Source organism: Sceloporus occidentalis, unplaced genomic scaffold (genome assembly GCF_023333645.1).
Source record: "Sceloporus occidentalis isolate IW3139 unplaced genomic scaffold, rSceOcc1.0.p SCAF_3, whole genome shotgun sequence".
In the NCBI taxonomy this organism is placed as follows: domain Eukaryota; kingdom Metazoa; phylum Chordata; class Lepidosauria; order Squamata; family Phrynosomatidae; genus Sceloporus; species Sceloporus occidentalis.
Genome location: NW_028316983.1, coordinates 193920096 through 193939642, shown reverse-complemented (window position 1 = coordinate 193939642; position 19547 = coordinate 193920096). Strand labels below are relative to the sequence as shown.

The 19547-nt window shown below is 40.3% G+C and overlaps 1 protein-coding gene across 8 annotated transcripts in view; it reads left to right on the top strand.

Moving 5' to 3' along the window:
* TRAPPC8 (trafficking protein particle complex subunit 8) overlaps positions 1-19547 on the top strand; it is a 110618-nt gene that overhangs the window by 26383 nt on the left and 64688 nt on the right. For 5 of the 8 annotated variants that reach the window (XM_089517229.1, XM_089517233.1, XM_089517231.1 and 2 more), the window contains 5 exons: positions 295-384; positions 1020-1194; positions 6155-6308; positions 9906-9996; positions 12076-12332. In XM_089517229.1, coding sequence (XP_089373355.1) covers positions 295-384; positions 1020-1194; positions 6155-6308; positions 9906-9996; positions 12076-12332 — 767 coding nt within the window. The remainder of the gene's footprint in view (positions 1-294; positions 385-1019; positions 1195-6154; positions 6309-9905; positions 9997-12075; positions 12333-19547) is intronic. The other 3 variants (XM_089517230.1, XM_089517232.1, XM_089517235.1) reach the window with 1 other exon arrangement.

Sequence of the window (19547 nt, the reverse complement as noted above, 5' to 3'; positions counted from 1 at the left end):
TTGCAAGTCATATTATATGAGACTGGTTATTTCTTAGAGATTTGTGATTTTGCAGTGGTGATAAGAATTGCATGGATGAAATTTGAAGAAATTTCCTTTGCTTAGTGTTTGTACTCTTAAAAAGGTATAGTTCTAATTTTGGTCCTGATCAAATTGCAAAAATATCAAATAACTAATGGATTTTATTGTTATCTTTTTCTGGGATTTCTCTTGCAAATTAAAGAGCAGAAAATCTTTTACCGCGTATCTTATTTTCACAATTCTAAATTGTTTCTATAATCTGTTTTGTTTCAGCTACCACACCCTGGTTTGAAGCTTATCGAGAGAGCTTTCTTCAGTCAATGCCAGCATCTGACCATGAATTCCTAAACCACTATGTAGCATGTATCCTTTGAAACAAAATACAGTCGGCCCTTCTTATACATGGATTTTTTATACATGGATTCAAGCATCCACGGTTTGAAAATGTTAAAAAAAAGTATAAATTTCAAATATCAAACCTTGATTTTCCATTTTTTATAAGGGATACCATTTTGCTATGCCATTATATTTAATGGGACTTGAGCATCCACAGATTTTGTTATTCACAGGGGATCTTGAAACCAAACACCAGCGCATAACAAGGGTCCACTGTATACAATGTGCGATCTTATATAAAATTCAAAATGGTATTGCAACTCTTTGAATTAAATTCAACATCACATTAGTTAAATCCAGCATCACACTAGCTAGTGTTTGACCAATAGCACTACTAGACCTCTGGCCCTTCCATGCCCACTGTAGCTCATACCACTGCCTTGAGAACCTGCTCCAGAGGGTTTCACGGTGCTGAGAACACATGGGAAACAGCAGAAGGGAACAAGCGTTCCCCTTTCATTGTTTTACTAAATTCATAATCATACTCAAGTTGTTTGTATTCCACATTTGGAATGTGGTTGAAATAGCACCCAAAGGTTCACTGTAAGCACCACTCATTAGCTAATTTGTACACTTGTGATTTATCCTTAATATTAGCTCAGGTATGCTTGTTGTGTCATCTAATGAACCCGAACCTGTGGAACAGTTTCTAAAGCTATCACAAGAACAACATCGGATTCAACATAGTAATGAATATTCTTATCCAAAATGGTTCATTCCGAATACACTGAAATATTATGTGTTATTGCATGATGTGAGTGTCGGAGAGGAACAAAGGTGAGTAGGGTTCAATAAGTCTTTTTATTGATACTTTTAAATGAAATGACAATTTTAAATGTAACATGCCTCAGTGTATACTTTTAGGTTAATTAAGTAGAACCAAATTAGAATAAATACAGTGATGTAGGGGCTTGACAGATGGGTGGCGAAAAGCCACCCCTGTTTGGCCAGGATCGTTGTCGCAACAATCCGCTCCCTCTTGGGGGCAAAAAGAAACTCCTAAAAGCAGCTTTATGGAAGGGGCACACTTGCGTGCTGTAACCACGCCCCTTCCGGCCAGCAATGTTTGGGCGCTGCACCACATTCATGTAATCATGGTGCCCCCTCTGTGGACGGGGACGAGCCGTGATGGTGGCGTGCCGGCAGACTAGGTTCGTTGGTAGGACGGAACAAATCACATAGTTCCTTTTTGTCTACAGAAATCAATACCTAATGTAACTTAATTTGGCAAACATAAATTTGATAGTAGATGGAGCTGACAGTTTTAAATAGGTCATGAACTTAGGAGATCACTAGGTAAAGTAGATCCTGCTGGCTCGTGTTAAGAAAGTCTTTATAAGATTTTGTTTTTAAATAGGTCAGTTTTAACATTGTAAATCACACTTGATTTTCAAGACCTATTCAGGAGCTCTTCAAATGATGCCATCAGGAGATAAAGTACTTAATTATTTTTTAGTTAATCCCTTCAGTTAGTGTTGTGCTGACAAAGATTCTTATTTGTTCCTTGTTGGTAAACAAAATCTCATAAATTATTGTTTGGAGATAACTATTGGGAGATAAAACAGTCCATTGTACAGTGTGCCCTTGCTTTACGCGGGGGATCCATTCCGGACCCCTCCCCCCGTGTAAAGCCAAAAAAAAACCACATGTATGCTTGAGCTCCATTATATTCAATGGGGCTTATGCTCACTGTGCGGCCACTCACACCATTCATGAGCCCCATTGGTTATAATGGGGCTGGTGTTCACTGTGCGGCAATGCGCGCATACCGGGCATTTGCCCATTTCCCGGGTAGCTTTAGCGTATGCTGAAAGCCACCTATAAAGAGCCTGCTTATGGCGCGGGCTCACTGTAATATGAGAAAATGAATTACATCAAAGATTTTGCAAGCTCATTTCCATAAAATAGCCATTCCCTAAGGTCACCTAGTGGATTTCCATGGCTGAGTAGGGATTTGAACCCTAGCCTCCAGAGTCTTAATCCAACACCTGAACTGCCATGTTGCTGCATCTAAAATGTATAGGATTGCAATAATTTGTGATGATATTCTCAGTCTCTTACCATTTCTATATCCTCATCTCCTCTTCTTTCTCTGGTGACTTCAATAATTTTTCTGTTCTTTTCTTAATTCATATTGTTGTAGTTCATTTATCAGAACAAACAAAAAGGTAGAAAAATGACTCCCCCAGCATATGTGTTCCTTCCATGTTTCTTTTGCTTCATTGTTAAATCTTTCCTTTCATGTCCTGGGAGTCAGGAAGAATGGGAAGTTCCTGACATATTGTTTACTGTAGTGATCGGCAGTAATTTGGCCTCTAAATGTTGTTAGTTTCCAACTCCCAACAACCATTGCCAACATAGCCAGTATTGAGAGATGATGGATGTTGCAATCAAACATCTGGAGGGCCTGATGTTGTCCACTGGTCACATTGTGCCTCCTTAATGCTGGCATTATTATTTCTAAATGACAATAGTTTAGTCAGATGTACCAAAAGAAACATTGTAAGATTGAATCAGTGTACTCCCAGAGACTCAGGTAATCTGAAAAATTTCTGAATGCTCTGTGGGATTTTCTAGCTGGACAGGGCTGATGAATAGCAATAGCAGGTACATTTCTATACCACTTATCAATGCACTTAAGCACTCCCTAAGTGGTTTACAATGTGTAAGCTAATTGCCTCCAACAAACTGGGTACTCATTTTGGAAGGGTGCAAGTCTGGGTCGAACTTGAGCCCTCAGCTGGTATTAAACTTGCAACCTTGTGGATTGTGAGTGAGTGGCTGCAGTACAGGCATTTTACCACTGTGCCACCAGGGTAGAATGTGGTCTCATTCTACAATGGTGAAATGGAAAGGGCTTCACAATCCTGTGCTGTGGAGGCTATAATTCATCTTGATTTACAGAAGATCGGTGGGTGATGAAACAGGCTGGATGTAGAGAACAAGTAGTGTATGTCACTGAGTGAGTATATCTGAAAAATTAGTGAGAAATTTTAATCATGCCTATCATTCATCAGTGAGCCTGGCGAAAACTTTATCCTTTTATGCCTGTACTATCCTACTCTCAACATACCGCTCAGCAAAACTCTGCCAGTTAGTGAAGAACCTATTGGGATCAGGCTCTGAGAGGCCAGGACTAAAATCCTCGGCTGCCTGCTTTAAATTTGCTAGGCACTTTGAGGAGAAAATACCTGGTGTTCATTCAGAACTTCACACCTTAGTTATTGTAGATTCTGGGGAAATATCCAATGTTCCATGTGGTCAGTTTTCTTAAGATTGGTTTCCATTGTTGCACTGTTGATGTGGACAAGAAGCTTGAATTGGTTCATTCCATCACATGTAACCTTGACCCTTGCTGATAAGATCTGGCAGAAGTTAATTGATTGGGTCAGTCAGGGCTGTGTTAAATGTTTCACTGTGCCAGGGGAAGGTGCCTGCTGCTTTGAAGGAGGTTTTAGTTTGCTTCATCCTCACCCTAAAAGACCTCCCTGGACTCTGCAATATGTGAGAACTTCTACCTATTGCTAATGTCCCCTTTTGGGACAAATTACTTGAGCATGCTGTGGCCATATAGCTTCAGGCATTCTTAGAGGAAACAGATTACTTGGATCCATTTCAGTCTGGTTTCAGCTCTGGTCACAGCACTGAAATGGTCTTAGTCTCACTGACTGACAGTCTACTGTTGGTGAAAGATGGGGAGTCTACTTTGTTGATCTACCTGGATTTCTCAGGGCCATTTGATACCACTGAACATGGTGTCTTACTGAACTAGATCCATTGAATGGAAGTAGGAGGCACTGTTACAGTGATTCCACTCTTATCCATGGGACTGGTTCTAGGGAGGAGTATTGGGTATTACTTTCAGTTCTATGGCCTTTAAGCCTTAGGGTTGCAATTTGTCATCCATGGTGATCACTATCTATATTAAGCTGCTAGGTGAGGCCATAAGGAGATTTGGGTTGGGCAGCCATCAGTATAGTCATAACACTCAGCTGTACATCTTGTCCTTGGCTGAGGCTGTGCAGGCCCTGGAGCAGTACCTGAATGTGTGTTAGCATGAATGAGACCCAGTAAACTAAAGCTGAATCCTGGTAAGACAGAGGCTTTGTGGATTCTGGGATCTGGGAACTGGATACTTTACCTGCCCTGAATGAGATCCAACTCCCCTTGAGGGAGCATGAGCATAGCTTGGGAGTATTCTGTCTTCATCACTGGAATTGGAGTGTTTGGTACCAGCTTCAACTGGTCCTCCAGCTACAGCCTTTCCTAGACAGGGATAACATAACAGCAGTAGTGCATGCACTGTTAGTTTCTGATTAGAATACTGCAATGTATGACCTGCTCTTGAAGATGACTTGGGAAATATATCTAACGTACAATGCAGTAACTAGACTGCTGACTAGAATACTGAACAAAACCCATATAACACTGGTATTAAATAAATTGCACTGGCTAACAATATGTTCCAGTCTAAATTCAAAGTACAGTCTGCCCTTGCCTTATGCAGGGGATCTGTTCCAGACCCCCTGCGTAAGGCAAAAAGTGCGTATGCTCAAGCCCCATTAGATATAATTGGGCTCGTGTATGTCACGTGCCACTCTCCCACTCTCCAAGCGGCTTCTGCATAAGCTGGAAGCCACCTATAACGAGCCCGCGTATGGCACAGGCTCACTGTATTAGTAGTGACAATCAAAGCCCTAAATGGTTTTCCTAAGTAGTTTTGGAAATGGTTCCAAATTTAGAGCTTTGATTGTCATTGTGAACACTGAATTCAGACTGGAAAGATATTGGTAGCCAGTGGAATTTGTTTAAAAGCAGCCGGAAACTGTGCTGAGCCCACCCCAACCCGGAAGAGGTGAGCCAAAAAAGAGTGGAAAAACTCCACTCCTTTTTAGTGGCTGGTTCAGGACTGTGGCAGTGGCCCAGATTGGGACTGGGTGCGTGCAGTTGCCGTGGTCCCACAGCAATCGGTGTCAAAGCGGCCTCTGGCCACTTCTTTTGCCCCATCTGCTTGAGGCCATGACTATATAATATATGACTATGCTGTCATTTCAATACTAAGAAACTACATACAACACATGAGTAATTTACTGGGGCTTTGAGGGCATGATTGATTGTGTCCAAATTTGCACATGGATGATTTTGATGTGTTTTCACTAACTACCTTGCTTTGACTATTAAATGGTTTAATATGTTTTTATCCTTTATAACTGCTGTTTTAAATTGTTTTAAACTGTTCATTATATTGTAAGTTGTCCTGAGATCCTCAGATACAGGGTGGGGTATACAAGCATAAATAAATAAATAAAAAGATCAGTATGCTGGTTTTGATATTTTTCTGAAACATGACTTTTTTTTTTTAAAAAAGCATAATACAATACAATAATACCGAGTATGCATTATGTATTGTACCATAACTATATAGACAGGACCTTTTGCTTTGTAGCTGAAAGCACACTAATAGGCTATAGGGATTCTAATAGCAGATAAACTTCTTGAGTCTGTAGTAATCCGTCCTTGATGTAAGTGAATATGCATTTTACAGGTTGTTATTCTGGTTAAGTTACTGTGTTATCAAGAAAATTTGCAATATGAGCTATTGTTCCATAGTTAACTTGCTATTGCATTATACAGTTTATATCTATTGAATTATTGTAGGCATAAAGATGAAGTAGAATTTTCTGCTAGAAGGGTTACATATGAAAAATATCTTTGCCATATTTAATATTTAATTCAGAGCTGATTCAGTTTATGAAGAAATGAAACAAAGATATGGAACTCAGGGATGCTACCTGCTTAAAATAAATTCTCGTGGATCTAATCGAGGAACAGATGAACAAATTCCTGATCCCTGGAGCCAATATCTTCAGAAAAATATTATTCAAAATCAGGTATATTTTATTATTTCATATTTGCACTTCAGCAACTGTTTTCTATAGTATATTAAAGAGTTTTCTGTATGCATCTTATTTCCCTTAGTATTTGTTACCTGTCTGATCTTTCTAGATAGATTTTTATAGTTTTTAAAAACTGTACTGTATTTATGGCGAAGGCAGCTGAAGTCAAACGTTTCAGTTCTCTCTTTTTTATTCTGTTCTATAATATAATAGGAACTAGTGATTACAGAAACTGAAGGTGGTTAAATTTGTACTCCCATCATCTCTTCCATATGCTCCACTTACTCATATCTCTTACTGACTGCTTCATCCCAGCTGTACCCATGAAAGCTCAGAGGACGTGAACCTCCTGATTCCAAATAGTGGGATAAACAGTATGGTGATGTCCTCATGCTTCAGAAGTATGTACTTGGTTAGGATAAAAAACAACAACAACCACCAGAATACAGATGATGATGATGATAATTGATTGATTTAGCTCTCCTCCACTGGTATTTGCTTAATCCTTTCCAGGTCCATCTATAATAGTAATTACCACCCCACAAGATAAGTTACTTATTTTTTTCTCACTCTGGAACTTAAGGTGGCTTACAAAAGTTAAAACAGATACAGTTAAAATTACATTATAAAAAAGTTAAAAATATAATGAAACTACTAATAAAATTAAAAGCAGTTAGAAATAAATCATTTCAGAAAAACAAAAAAATATAAACAACACAGCACATGAAAGCCTCAGCCCCTTGAACAGTCAGACCTCAAAAGCCATCTAAAATACTAATCGCTTTACCTTATAAAAAGATAGCAAGGAGCAAGCCAGTCTAGCCTCTCTAGGCAGTGAGTGCCAGAACCTTGGGGCAGCTCCCAACAAGACTCTTTCCTGTGTTTCCCCTTTGTGTGCCTGTGTGTGTGTGTGGGGGGGGGGGGGCAAAGAGAAGGACATCCCCAGAAGATCTCAGAGAGGCTCATAAATGGAGACACAGTGCTTCAGATAACCTGGATCTGAGCCATATTGGCAATGATGGCGAACCTTTTTGGGGCTGTGTGACCCAACTTAGTGTTTTTCTGGTACCGGTATTACCCGGTGCCGGGGGCGGGACTTCTGCCCTCTGGGGGCTGGAGGTTCCAGCGTGGGACTTCTCCCCCCCCCCACCTTTTTCCCAGCCGCCAGCTGTCTCTGAAAGGCAGCTGAAGGCTGGGAAAAGCCTGGGGGAAGGAGGCATGGGTGCGCCCACGCCTGTTCCCCTCCCCATTGCTGTGCCAGGCGAAATGGTGTCTTGCCATAGGTTCACCATCACGACATATAGGGCTTTCCAGATCACAACCAGAACTTTAATTTGTGCCAGGAAACAGAGTAGCTGCCAGTGGAGTTGTTGCCACAAACAAATGATGTGTTTCCTCTAACCAGCTTTAGTTAACAATCTGTCTGCCACTCTTTGAACCAGTTGAAGCTTCTGAACACTTTTCAAGAACAGTTACAAATGTAGAATGTGTTACACTTACAAATGGGATGTAACAGTTATTATCAGTCATTTGTTGCACACCTCTAAATACCACATGTTAGGGGGAAACAGTTGGGGAAGGTTGTTACTGTTATTTCATACTTGCACGCTTTCAGAGTGATGTTGCTGGCTGCTACTGTTACTATCTTCCCACCTTTTTCTTGGCACAAGGAGTCATGTCAGCTTACAGATATGGAAACAGGTTCAGATGAAACAGATACCTGTGTGTGTGTATAAGTAAACTGATTAGTTGTCAACTAAGCCATTTTAAAATGTATTTATTAAAAAGAAATAAAGACAGTAGAACACACAATGAAAAGCTCTGTTTTAGAAAGAGTTAGTTCTTAAAGACCTATCAACAAACAATATCAAGCATGGAGGCAAGCTGCTATCCCTTGAAATGGAGTCCAGAGCTTGGGAACAATTGGTAAGAAAGCGCTTCTGCATTCCCAACAGATGTGCCAGTGAGGGTCATGGGACCAAGAGAAAGGCCTCTCCAAAGAACTCAATGCCCAGGCAGGTTCATGTGGGAGAATACAGTCTTTTAGATAACCTGGACCAGCTCTTGGAATTGTGACAGGAAACAATCTAGTGGACAGTGGAGCTGTTACAAGGGAGTTATATGCAGCATATAACCAGCCCTAGTCAACAGTCTTACTGCAGTTCTTTGAACCAGCTAAAGTTTCCAAACACTCTTCAAGGGCAACCCCAGAGTGCTGTACATCCAAATGGGAATTTAACTAAGACATAGGTTACTTTGGCCAAATCAGATAATTCTAGGAGCAGGCACAGCTGGTACAGATATATTCTTGGCATCTTCAGGAGACTGAGCTTTGAAGCTCTCATATATATATATATATATATATATATATATACACATACATACATACATATATATATAATGCAAGCCTTTTTCTTCTTGAGAATGTCTGTACTTTCTTTCATTGTGGGCTGAATCCCTGTTCCCCCATCTGCCATTTACTTGACCAGGAACACTTTTCTATTGTCTGGATTAAGCTTAATTTTGTTTCATTTAATACAGTCCATTATTGATGACACTATTATGGCTGTCAATTAGAATCAAAACAGCTTTCTCGGAGTTAGGTAGAAAGGAGAAAAATAAAAGGCTGTCATCAGCATCGTGTTAATGGTACACAGTAAGTGGACTCTGATCTCACTGAGCCAGTTGATTTTGTTTATTTATGCAATAGATAGAACCTATTACATATCTCTGCCCACTTTGCTAAAAGAAACACAATCAGCAGAAAAACAAAAGAAATCAGACAATAGCAACAGAAGCTGAATAGTCAGAACTTAAATCAAAAGCAGCAAGGGCTTATCACCTGATGTCTCATGGACCAACTTGTTTTTTTAACCAGCCCATAGAAAGCTTTGTACAGTAGTTACTAGGCCAACTAGGGTTTCTTGGGGGAGAATATTGCATTAATATCATTGCTGTGCCGAAAAGGCCTATCTCCTGTCCACCTAATGAACATGGAACAGGGCCTCAAAAGTTGCATGGAAGGGTACAGTTTGCAACATTGAACATAGAATCATAGTTGTAAGAGACCGCTAGGGCCATCCAGTCCAACCCCCTGCCATGCAGGAAATCTCAATCAAAGCATACCTGACAGATGGCCATCCAGCCTCTGCTAAGGAGGGAGACTCGACCACACTCCAAGGGATTGTGTTCCACTGTCGAACAACACTTACTGTCAGGAAGTTCCTCCTAATGTTGAGGTGGAATCTCTCTTCCTGTAGCTTGCATCCATTGTTCCTGGTTCTAGTCTCTGGAGCAGCAGAAAACAAGCTTGTTCCCTCCTCAATATGGCAACCTTTTAAGTATTTAAACAGGGTTATCATATCACCTCTTAACCCTCTCTTCTCCAGCATCCCCAGCTCTCTAAATCGTTCCTCATAGGGCATAGTTTCCAGACCCTTCACCATGTTAGTCGCCCTAGTTTGGACACGCTCCAGTTTCTCAACATCAAGCAAAATTCTTTGGGAATAAATGTTTTTTTTACATAATTCCAATTTGTTATTTATTTATTTTAAAAACTGAAATGGTTTCTTGTATGCTTTATCCTAACAGGAGCCTTATGAAGATGGCCCATGTACAGAAATTCCTAATAAGCATTCTGACCACTTTATACCATTAGATGGATTGAATAATGATTCCAAAGGTATATTTCTTTTCATAACTTAAAACACCTTTCATACTACAACAGGTCTTAATCATGCCACAACTTGCTCTGTCTTAAGCAGCCATAGAGTTGCTGTCATTAAATTTATGTGCAATGATCATGACGTCCTTGGCATAAGTACCAGTTCTGCTATGAGCTCATTATGTGGCATTCTGTAAATTACTGTGTCTTAGTCCCTATTTCATATCTGGAAATTACACTGATCTGTTTCATTTAATTTTTGTGGTGGTCTGTGTGAAGCATCTTGAACTTTTAGCAAAGTTTTAAGCATTTTTTCAGAAAAGCTCTGGGGTTTTTTTTTTTTTTTTGGAGGAATTATTCACACATTTGCTGCAGCATTGTTGACAAAGCATTTTAAGGAGGACACAGAGGTCAAATGTTCTAGGCTTCACATATAAAGGGGCCTTGCATATGCAGTGACATCCATACATCACATACATTGTCAACTCATTTCTTTCAGAATCTTACTAACATAAGTTCTATAAACCTAGTTGAAAAAATGACAAAGCAACAACAACAACAAACAAACACTGATGTCCTTTTGTCATAGCATGAGAAAGATGGTTACAGCCATAGGCAATAGTAATTGCAACAGCACAGCCCAAATGATATCAGATTTTTTTTGTTCAATTTATAATGCTATTTATTTTTCCTCCAAAGTACCCAAGGCATCTTGCACAGTACAATTGTCCCTCCTTATTCGCTAGGGTTAGGGGAACAAGACCTCAGTGAATATGGAAAAACCGCAAATAACAAAAACACTGTTTTTACCTGAGAGGACACCTCTCTAGGAATCTCTAGGTCCTCCAGTGCAACTCTGTGGTCAATGTCCAACATACACTGACCATAGAATGGCACTGGAGTAGTTACAAATGGTCTTTCAGTGCAACCTTTAGTTAAAGTTGACCACAGAATTGCACTGGAGGACCTAGACAGTCCTAGAGAAAACATAAATGAAATCCGTGAATAATCAAATCCGCAAATATCAAAGCCGCAAATATGGAGGGATGACTGTACTTCTCCTGTGAGATAAGAGCTACTGTGGTGTAGTGGTTTGAGTATTGGGCTAGGACACTGGTAGACCAGATTTCAAATCCATGATAAACCATGAAAACCTACAGGATATTATTGGACAAACATAATGTCCAGTTCTGTGCACTGTCAGTAATGTAGGCCTAAGTCAAGTTAGTAGTTCCAGCTGGAGTAAACCTGATGCATGGAAGATCAACACTTATATAAGCATTTTTGATTCAATTAGTTTATTTTGGTTGGGAAAAACCATTGAATTGAGGCTGAAAGTTCTGTGGACTGTTCAGGATAAGGACGAATGAGACAAAATTCATAAGTTCTTGCATTTTGAGACTTGTTCAAGTAGATGTCCATTAGTGTTTGATTTCTTCAAAAAAATTAATTGACTTGGTAAGGATCATTTGCCATGAATTACTAATCTGATACTAATTAACTAATCTCTTATGAAACTTCTTCCTTTACTCATCTCATTTAAAATCAGTGCCCTTATCATTATGAATTAAGAATTGTAATTATAATCCCTCAACATGTAATTTCCAGGTTTGTCTCAAATAATACAAAAAAAAAAAAAATAGTAAAAAGCTAACATAATTTAAACAGTAGTGATAGAACATTGGGGGCTGGGTCCAAATTTGCCCCCCATGGAGAAAACTAGGATTTAGTGGAGCTTCCTGTTGGAAGGAATGTGATGGCAATTTTCATCAATTCCTTCCCCCTTCTGGTAACCCGCAATACCATCTCTCTCACTCTTCTGAAGAGTCTAGCGATTCTGCAGAGTAGATTTCAGGCTGTGCAAGACAAATGGAAATCAGACAGCTGTGATTTCATTGCCCCTACTTTTTTTATCTGTGGAAGACCAATTTGCATAGTTTGTCTCTGTATAATTCTAATTCATCTGTAGTATCAAACACTCATACAGTTTTCAGTACCTCATAGGAAGAAATTATATAATTTAATATGCCTTGCTATGAAAAGGAATTCCAACCTTTGGAATTCAGTTTAAGTAATGGTTCATATTTTGTTTTTTAGTAGATGGCTTATCAAATAACTTTAAGACACATCCTCTCCAATTGGAACACACCAGCAACAGTGGTTGTTTTGATGGCACTGATTATGTAAAACCAAATCCCTCTTTCCATGAATCAAAGAAGTCGAACACATGGACACCTCATGGCACTTGTTTGACACTCACAGATCATGATCGGATTCGACAGTTCATTCAGGAATTCACTTTTAGAGGGCTTTTACCACATATAGAGAAAACTATCAGGCAGCTTAATGACCAGGTAAGTCATTCTCCCTTTAATGTAGCTTTTTGGCTGGCTTGAGCATTGGACTATGACTGGAGATCAGTGGGTTTACAGGGCTTGGCCCTGTAAACCCACTGAGTGACTTTGGGCAAAAGTCACATTCTCTCAGCCTCAGAGGATGTGGCAATCCCCTCTGATGAAACAAGCAAAACCCTATGATAAGTTTGTGTTAAGGTTGCCATAAGTTGGAAACTACTTGAAGGCATGCAACAGTAACAACAACCGTACACTCAAAGTAGATCCAGGTATAAATCTTGTCAAAAATTTTAGTCATAATATCAGCAAACAGATGCTTGTCAGTGTAAATGAAAATTCTGCTGAATTAATGGGATGCGATCATACAGGCTGCATAGTGTGTGCTGCATCTGATCTCTTCCTGCTGCACTTCTGTGTAACTGAGAAAATTGCTTTGAAGTTTCAAAAGCCTATTCAATATGTTACTAGAAGGTACTGCTGGGGAAAAAAGTCTGCTGTCCTGACCATGCAGGGAGACACTTTGTATTAATTCATAAACTTTTTTGGGAATCTAGCCATGGTCTGTGCTCAGTTTCTCACTGATGATAGAAGGCCCTGGCATGTTCTGAAAAGAACCATGATGAAACTATTTGGAATATTCTTTTCTTTAAAACAACCTTCTGATTCTGAAAGGCATTGTTAATTTAATGGTATTTAATCTGAAGTGAAAACTGTATCGTCTTTCACTACAAGGTCTTTTGGAATAGTCTTTTAATATTAAAATTTAAAATACTGTCTTAGCCGTTGTGCCATCAAAGAAATAAACACAATTACAGGTGAAACTAAATAAAAATATTAGCCTAGAATTTGACGGGGGAAGAAAATGAATGTTTATAAAAATCAATATTTTTTTAGAATTACACTTGCTGTACACCTTTCATCTGTTTTGTCAGGAATGAATCAAACTCTATGTTGTACTGTGAACATGTTCTAATTTCCCTTTAATTGAAATGTTTAGTTTGAGTAGTGTGAGTTGATATGAATGAGCTCTGGCAGTTATTTTAGTCCCAGTATCCTTACAATTCTATCATCATCATCATCATTCCCGCCTTCCTCCCAGTACAGGGACTCAAGGCAGCTAACAAAATTTAATACAGTCCAAGTTAAAACAAAGCATTAAAAATACAGAGTTTATAAACAAACAATTTCAAAAGGTTAAAAAGATTACCTGTTCAAATTTAAAATTTAAAAACTCTTCATAAAACACTTCTAACACCCATGCCAGTGTGAGAGAGCCAGGTGGCATAAAAATGTTTTTATCTCCTGCCAAAATGAAAGCAGGAATGGAGCCAGCTTGCCTTCTAGGGAGGGAGTTCCAGAGCCTGAGAGCAGCCACCGAGGAGGCCCTCTCTCTTGTTCCTACCAAATGTGCCTGAGAGGGGGGTGAGACAGAGGAGGGTCTCTCCAGATGATCTCAGTGTTCTAGTGGGTTTGAAAAGGGAGATATGTCCTTCAAACAGCCTGGACCCAAGCCATTTAGGGCTTAATAGATCAAAACCAGCACTTTAAATTGTGCCCAGAAATGGACTGGCAGCCAGTGGAACTGTTGTAACAAGGGAGTTGTATGCTCCCTGTATCCAGCTCTAATTAACAAACTCGCTGCAGCTCTTTGGGCCAACTGAAGTTTCTGAGCACTTTTCAAAGGCAATCTCATCTAGAGTGCATTACAGAGTGCATTACATCCCATGCCTTGGGATGTAACCAAGGCATGAATCACTGTGGCCCAATCTGACTTCTCAGGAATGGACACATTTGCTTTAACTATGTAAAACGACTTCTGTTCACTGCTGAAATCTGAGCTTTTAGGCTCAAGAGTTGAATCCAGCAGTACCTCCCAAGTGCGAACCTGAGTTTTCAGGGAGAGTGTAATCTCATCTAACACAGGCTGGATCCCTATTCCTGGATATGTTTTTCATCTGATCAGGACCACCTCTGTCTTGTCTGGATTAAGCTTCAATTTGTTTGCCCTCATCCAGTCCATTACAGCTGCCAGACACTGGTATAGAAAAGGAACAGTTTCCTTGGAATTAGGTGGAAAGGAGCGATAGGGCTGGATGTCATCAGCATACTGGTGACACATTACTCCAAAACTCGGGACAACCTCTCCCAGTGGTTTCATGTAGAGGTTAAATAGTTTAGGAGACAACAGTGTGCCCTGAGGGACTCCACAGGCCAAGGAGTTGAACAGAAATCCCCACCACCACCACCTGAGAATGTTGCTCCAGGGAAGAACGGAGCCACTGTCGAACAGTACCTCCAATCCCTATCCCAGACGGATGACTCAGAAGTTTATGGTATCGAAAACTGCTGAAAGGTCCAGCAAAGCCAACAGGGACACACACTGGCTGTCTAGTTCCCTGCGTAGGTCATCCACCCAGGTGACCAAAGCTGTTTCTATCCCATAGCCTGGCCTAAAACCACTTACATGGATCTAGATAATCAAAGAATGCCTGGACAAGCAAAAGGAGTTTTTGGAATGTAATTCTGTTAGTAAATAAATAAACCTGATGGATTGGAACTAGCTTTACCTTTCCATTCAGATAAGAATTTTTTGTCCTGTGGGTTCTCCCACAAAACACAAGGCGTGATGTGGTTTTTAACAATTCACTTTTCTCATTGCAGTCCCCCAAATATTTAAGAGGTTTGACAAGGGAGTGGGGGATCCCTGCAGAACAATATGGACTTGGGGCAAAAGACTGTAGTAGGTAGGAATTCTGGGGGAAATCTTTCATTTCCTGGAGCCTGTTCTAAACAAATTCCTTGTTTTCACAGAAAAATTCCTTGATCAAAAGGGTATAATTGGGTGTATCCCATTGAACAAAATAATTTGACTATTGTAACAACACTGGCATAAGTAGTCATAGTGGCAGGAGTAAAAACGATGCTGGGGACAGTGGACAGGGAAAGAAAGCCATCTCTTGCTTTTTGTACATAAAGCTGCTGGATCTGTTTCTACAAAGCCTGGCTTTGAAGTAAGTCCGCACAGAAGTTCTGTCAGCAGGCTGCCTTGGAAAATCATCTGTTCTGCACAGTTTTAGCTTCAAACACCTACCTTGAAGTCAGGCATAAAGCAAATAGACTGTTCAGGTCCCAGTAGCTTTCTCTGCATACACCAACAGATGGCTTTCTCCATCCTTCTTTGCCAGATGGTTTGACATATCTGTTCCTGCTACAGCTGTGCCACACCTTGAAAAGTGTACCACACTGATATAGTGGACTGTAACATTGGTATAGTGCACCAACAAGATTCCAACTATTATTTTATTTTATTTTATTTTATTTTATTTTATTTTATTTTTATCCCACCTTTCTCCCAAATTGGGACCCAAGGCGGCTCATTATATATACTGTATTTTCGGGTGTATAAGACTACTTTTTAAACCAGAAAATATTCTCAAAAGTCAGGGATCGTCTTATATGCCGGGGTGTCATCTTATAGGGCAGGTGCTGAAACTTCTGAGCCAGACTGGAGAATCTGCGGTCGCCACATATGGTGGGGGGAGCTCAAAAACGGCCGTGGCTGCATCCCCACTGTATGTGGTGACCGTATGAAAGCAGCAAGGGCTGCGCTGTACAAGTACGGTAGAAGAAAATCCACTCACCAGGATTTGTGGAAAGAAGTGACTTAATGCGATCCTGATGATGAGGTGAGGGGGTGCCTCACTAGGAAGGTGTAAGTGAAGAGTGGAGCAAGCTGAAGGCATCCGGGATAGTCTTGAGACAGGGAGGGCTGGGCAGGCAGGGAGAGTTGACCAATCCAAACAGGCTTTGTATACAATAAGTTTTCCTGCTAAGTACCTGCATGTCATAAGCATTTGAATTAAAATTACCATATTAAAATCAAATTGGATTTTTTAAATTTTTTATTTGTTGGAAGAGGGGTAGCCTTATACGGTGAGTATATCCCAAACTCTATATTTTAACTGGAAAAGTTGGGGGTTGTCTTAAATGCCCAGTCGTCTTGTATGCTGGAAAATATGGTATATGTATTTATATAAACACATTAAAACAACACTTTTAAAACAATGAAAACAGTACAAAGTTTTAAAAATTACAACATACATTAAAAAAAAAGATGAAAAATAATCTAATCCTGCAATAAACCAGGCCTGCATGATTTTGGAAAGCTTGCTTGAATAAAAATGTCTTTGCTTGCTGGTGAAAGGCCAGAAGGGAAGGAGCCAGCCTAACTTCCTGTGGAAGGGAGTTGCACAGGGTGGGAGCAGCCACTGAGAAAGCTCTCTCTCGTGTCCTCACCAAACAAGCCTGGGATGGTGGTGGGACAGAGGGAAAGCCTTCTCCTGAGGATCTTAGGGCTCTAGGTGGTTCGTATGGGATTTGTAATCTTGAATATATTTATATCAGTTGTGGCAGCAAACCAAAATAAAAATATAGGCAAGGATTTTTAATGGTGTTGGATTCTTCCATTCTTTCTGACACAGTAGGGTTGTTTCTTTTGGGAGGTAAGCTGCACCTGTCTTACCTTGGTTCAACAGGTCTTAATATTTTTTGCTGAATTGTGATTCAGAATTGGATATTATAAATTCATAAGGTCCTTCCAAGGATGTAGCCAGGATTTTGGGAAGGGGGGGGGTCAAGACTAAGTGCCACCATTTTGAGAGGCTAAGAGCCCCCCAAGACACAAAAAGAGGGTCGAGCGTTTACCCTCGACACCTTGATGGCACCACTTTAACTTCCGTTATGGCTTCGTGCAGTGGAATCTTGGGAACTGTAGTTGAGTCATCTGTCAGGTGCCACAACAAACTACAAATCCCAGCATTTCACAACATGGAGCCAAGGGCAGTTAAAGTGGCATCAAACTGGATTATTTTTTCAGTGCAGATGCAAACTGAGTCCTTCCTCTGAAGGTGTTTACATCAGATAAATTCAGCTCGATAAAGCAAAGTGAAGCTGCTCGAGCAATGAGCGACAGCCACTCTGTTCATGCTCAGAGACACTCTGCTCATGCTTTGAGACACTGTATTCCAACATCTGAGCTGAGCTACGAACCCAGGCTGCATCCACACATTTCATTCCCACTTCCAAGAGGGATTTTTAATTTTGAGACACACACACACACCTTTGAATTCCAAGATCTATCTATCTATCTATCTATCTATCTATCTATCTATCTATCTATCTATCTATCATAATTTTTAATTCCAAGCCATTATAGGTTCCTTTCTTTTTATATTAAACAAACCCCTTTAAGAGAATCCTATTTTGGGAGAAAGGCAGGGTATAAAATCAATCAATAAAAAATTATAGTGGAATAGTCCATCAGTGCATGGCTTACATTATAAGACTTTATACCTTTATACATTTAAAAACTATTAAAATCACAGTAGGCTCAGAGTGCTACAGAATCATGGAATCATAGAGTTAGAAGAGACCCCTAGAAGGGCCATCCAGTCCAACCCCATTCTGCCATGCAGGAACTTCCAGTCAAAGCATCCTCAACAAATTATGTAATGGAGGTGTCCATCTACATTGTAGAAAGATATACTGTAGATTAATGCTATGGAAAATCACCACCTTGAGTCTGTATATTGGGAGAAAGGCGGGATATAAGAAACAACAACAATATCTGGGTATTGTAGTTTTGTGAGACATTTAGCCTTCTTTGTCAGAGAGCTCTGGTGGCACAACATACTACAAATCGCAGGGTTTTCCATAGCATTAAAGCAGTGTCGAACTGGATTATTTCTGCAGTGTGCAGCCTTATTAAACTGCAGTTCCCATCAGTCTGTGGTGCTGCTGGATGATCGGGCCTGCAGTCTAGCATTGCCTGGAGCAGGGCCATAGGACTCCACAGCCACGATTCGTCATCTTAGATTGATTCCATATATTAATTAATTAATCATAAAAACATAGAGTTAGAAGAGACCCCACGAAGGGCCATCCAGTCCAACCCCATTCTGCCATGCAGGAACTCTCCATCAAAGCATCCCCATTGACATGCTGAAAAAGGGCCAGCTAACTGTATTTTATTCTATTTGTCTTTTAAAAAAGAGAAAAAACAAGGCTGGAAGGAAGCCTCTTGCCTTTTTGCATCACAGACCCACCTCTTTTTTGTTGTTGCAAAAATCCAGAAATGACTGTTTTTGAAAACATGAGTCCATTCTCGGGAGAAATGTCCAGAGTAGAGTCTGAGTCTCCTTTCTCTGGACTTCCAAAACCCCAAACTGACCCTGAGAGCATCTGGTCTGACCCCCAACTCAAGGAAACTTGGAAATCCTGAAGGTTTATATCAATTACTGAATTATTGAATTATACAAGGCATAGTGGTCTCAGGGTTTTGCTGAAGCTCAGTATGCAGAAGCACAACATTATTTTAAAAATATTGTGCATTAAATTACCTTCAGTCTATGTCTATGAGATGCATATGAAACATACATGGATCCCATCTCCCAGTATATCCCAGTAGACATACTGTATATAAATATACCAAAATCTGAAAAACTCCAAAATCCAAAATACATCTAATCCTCAGCATTTTGGGTAAGGGATATTATTATTATTATTATTATTATTATTATTATTATTATTATTCTATATTGTACATGGATATAACAGCTAAAAGTTAGAAGTCACCTTTTCTTTCTTTTATATTTCCTTTTAGAAGCTTCCTTCCTTCCTTTTTTCTTTCTTCCTTTCTCCCCTTCCTCTTCCTCCCTTTCTTTTCCTTCTTTTCTTCAGTTCTCCCTCCCTCTTATTCTTCCTTCCTTTTTTCCCTTCCTTCCCTTCTTCTTCCTTCTTCTGCAAAAGCACAAGGGAGGAAGGGGGAGGAGGAGGAGGAGGAGTGGAAGCCGGACTCTGAAGGGACTCTGAAGGAAACAAAAGCGAAAGGAGTCACAGGGATTCCCTCTCTCTCTCTCTCTCTCTCTCTCTCTCTCTCCCTCCCCCCCCCCCCTCTCTCTGAGCTTGCAACTGGCATTCAAGCTCCTTCCTCCCCCCCCTCCCCTCCATTAAAGCCACGGAGCAGAGGGAAAAGGGGAACTTTTGTTTTGTCTTTCCTCTGTTCCCTCGCCGTGGTTTTAATGGAGGGGAGGGGGGAGGAAGGAGCTTGCACGCCCCCAGGGCCTGATAGGGGGGGGTTCCGACCCCCCAACACCCCCCCCCCCCGCTACGTCCTTGGTCCTTCTTTATAATCTGGTGGGTGTTAACTTGTTGCTT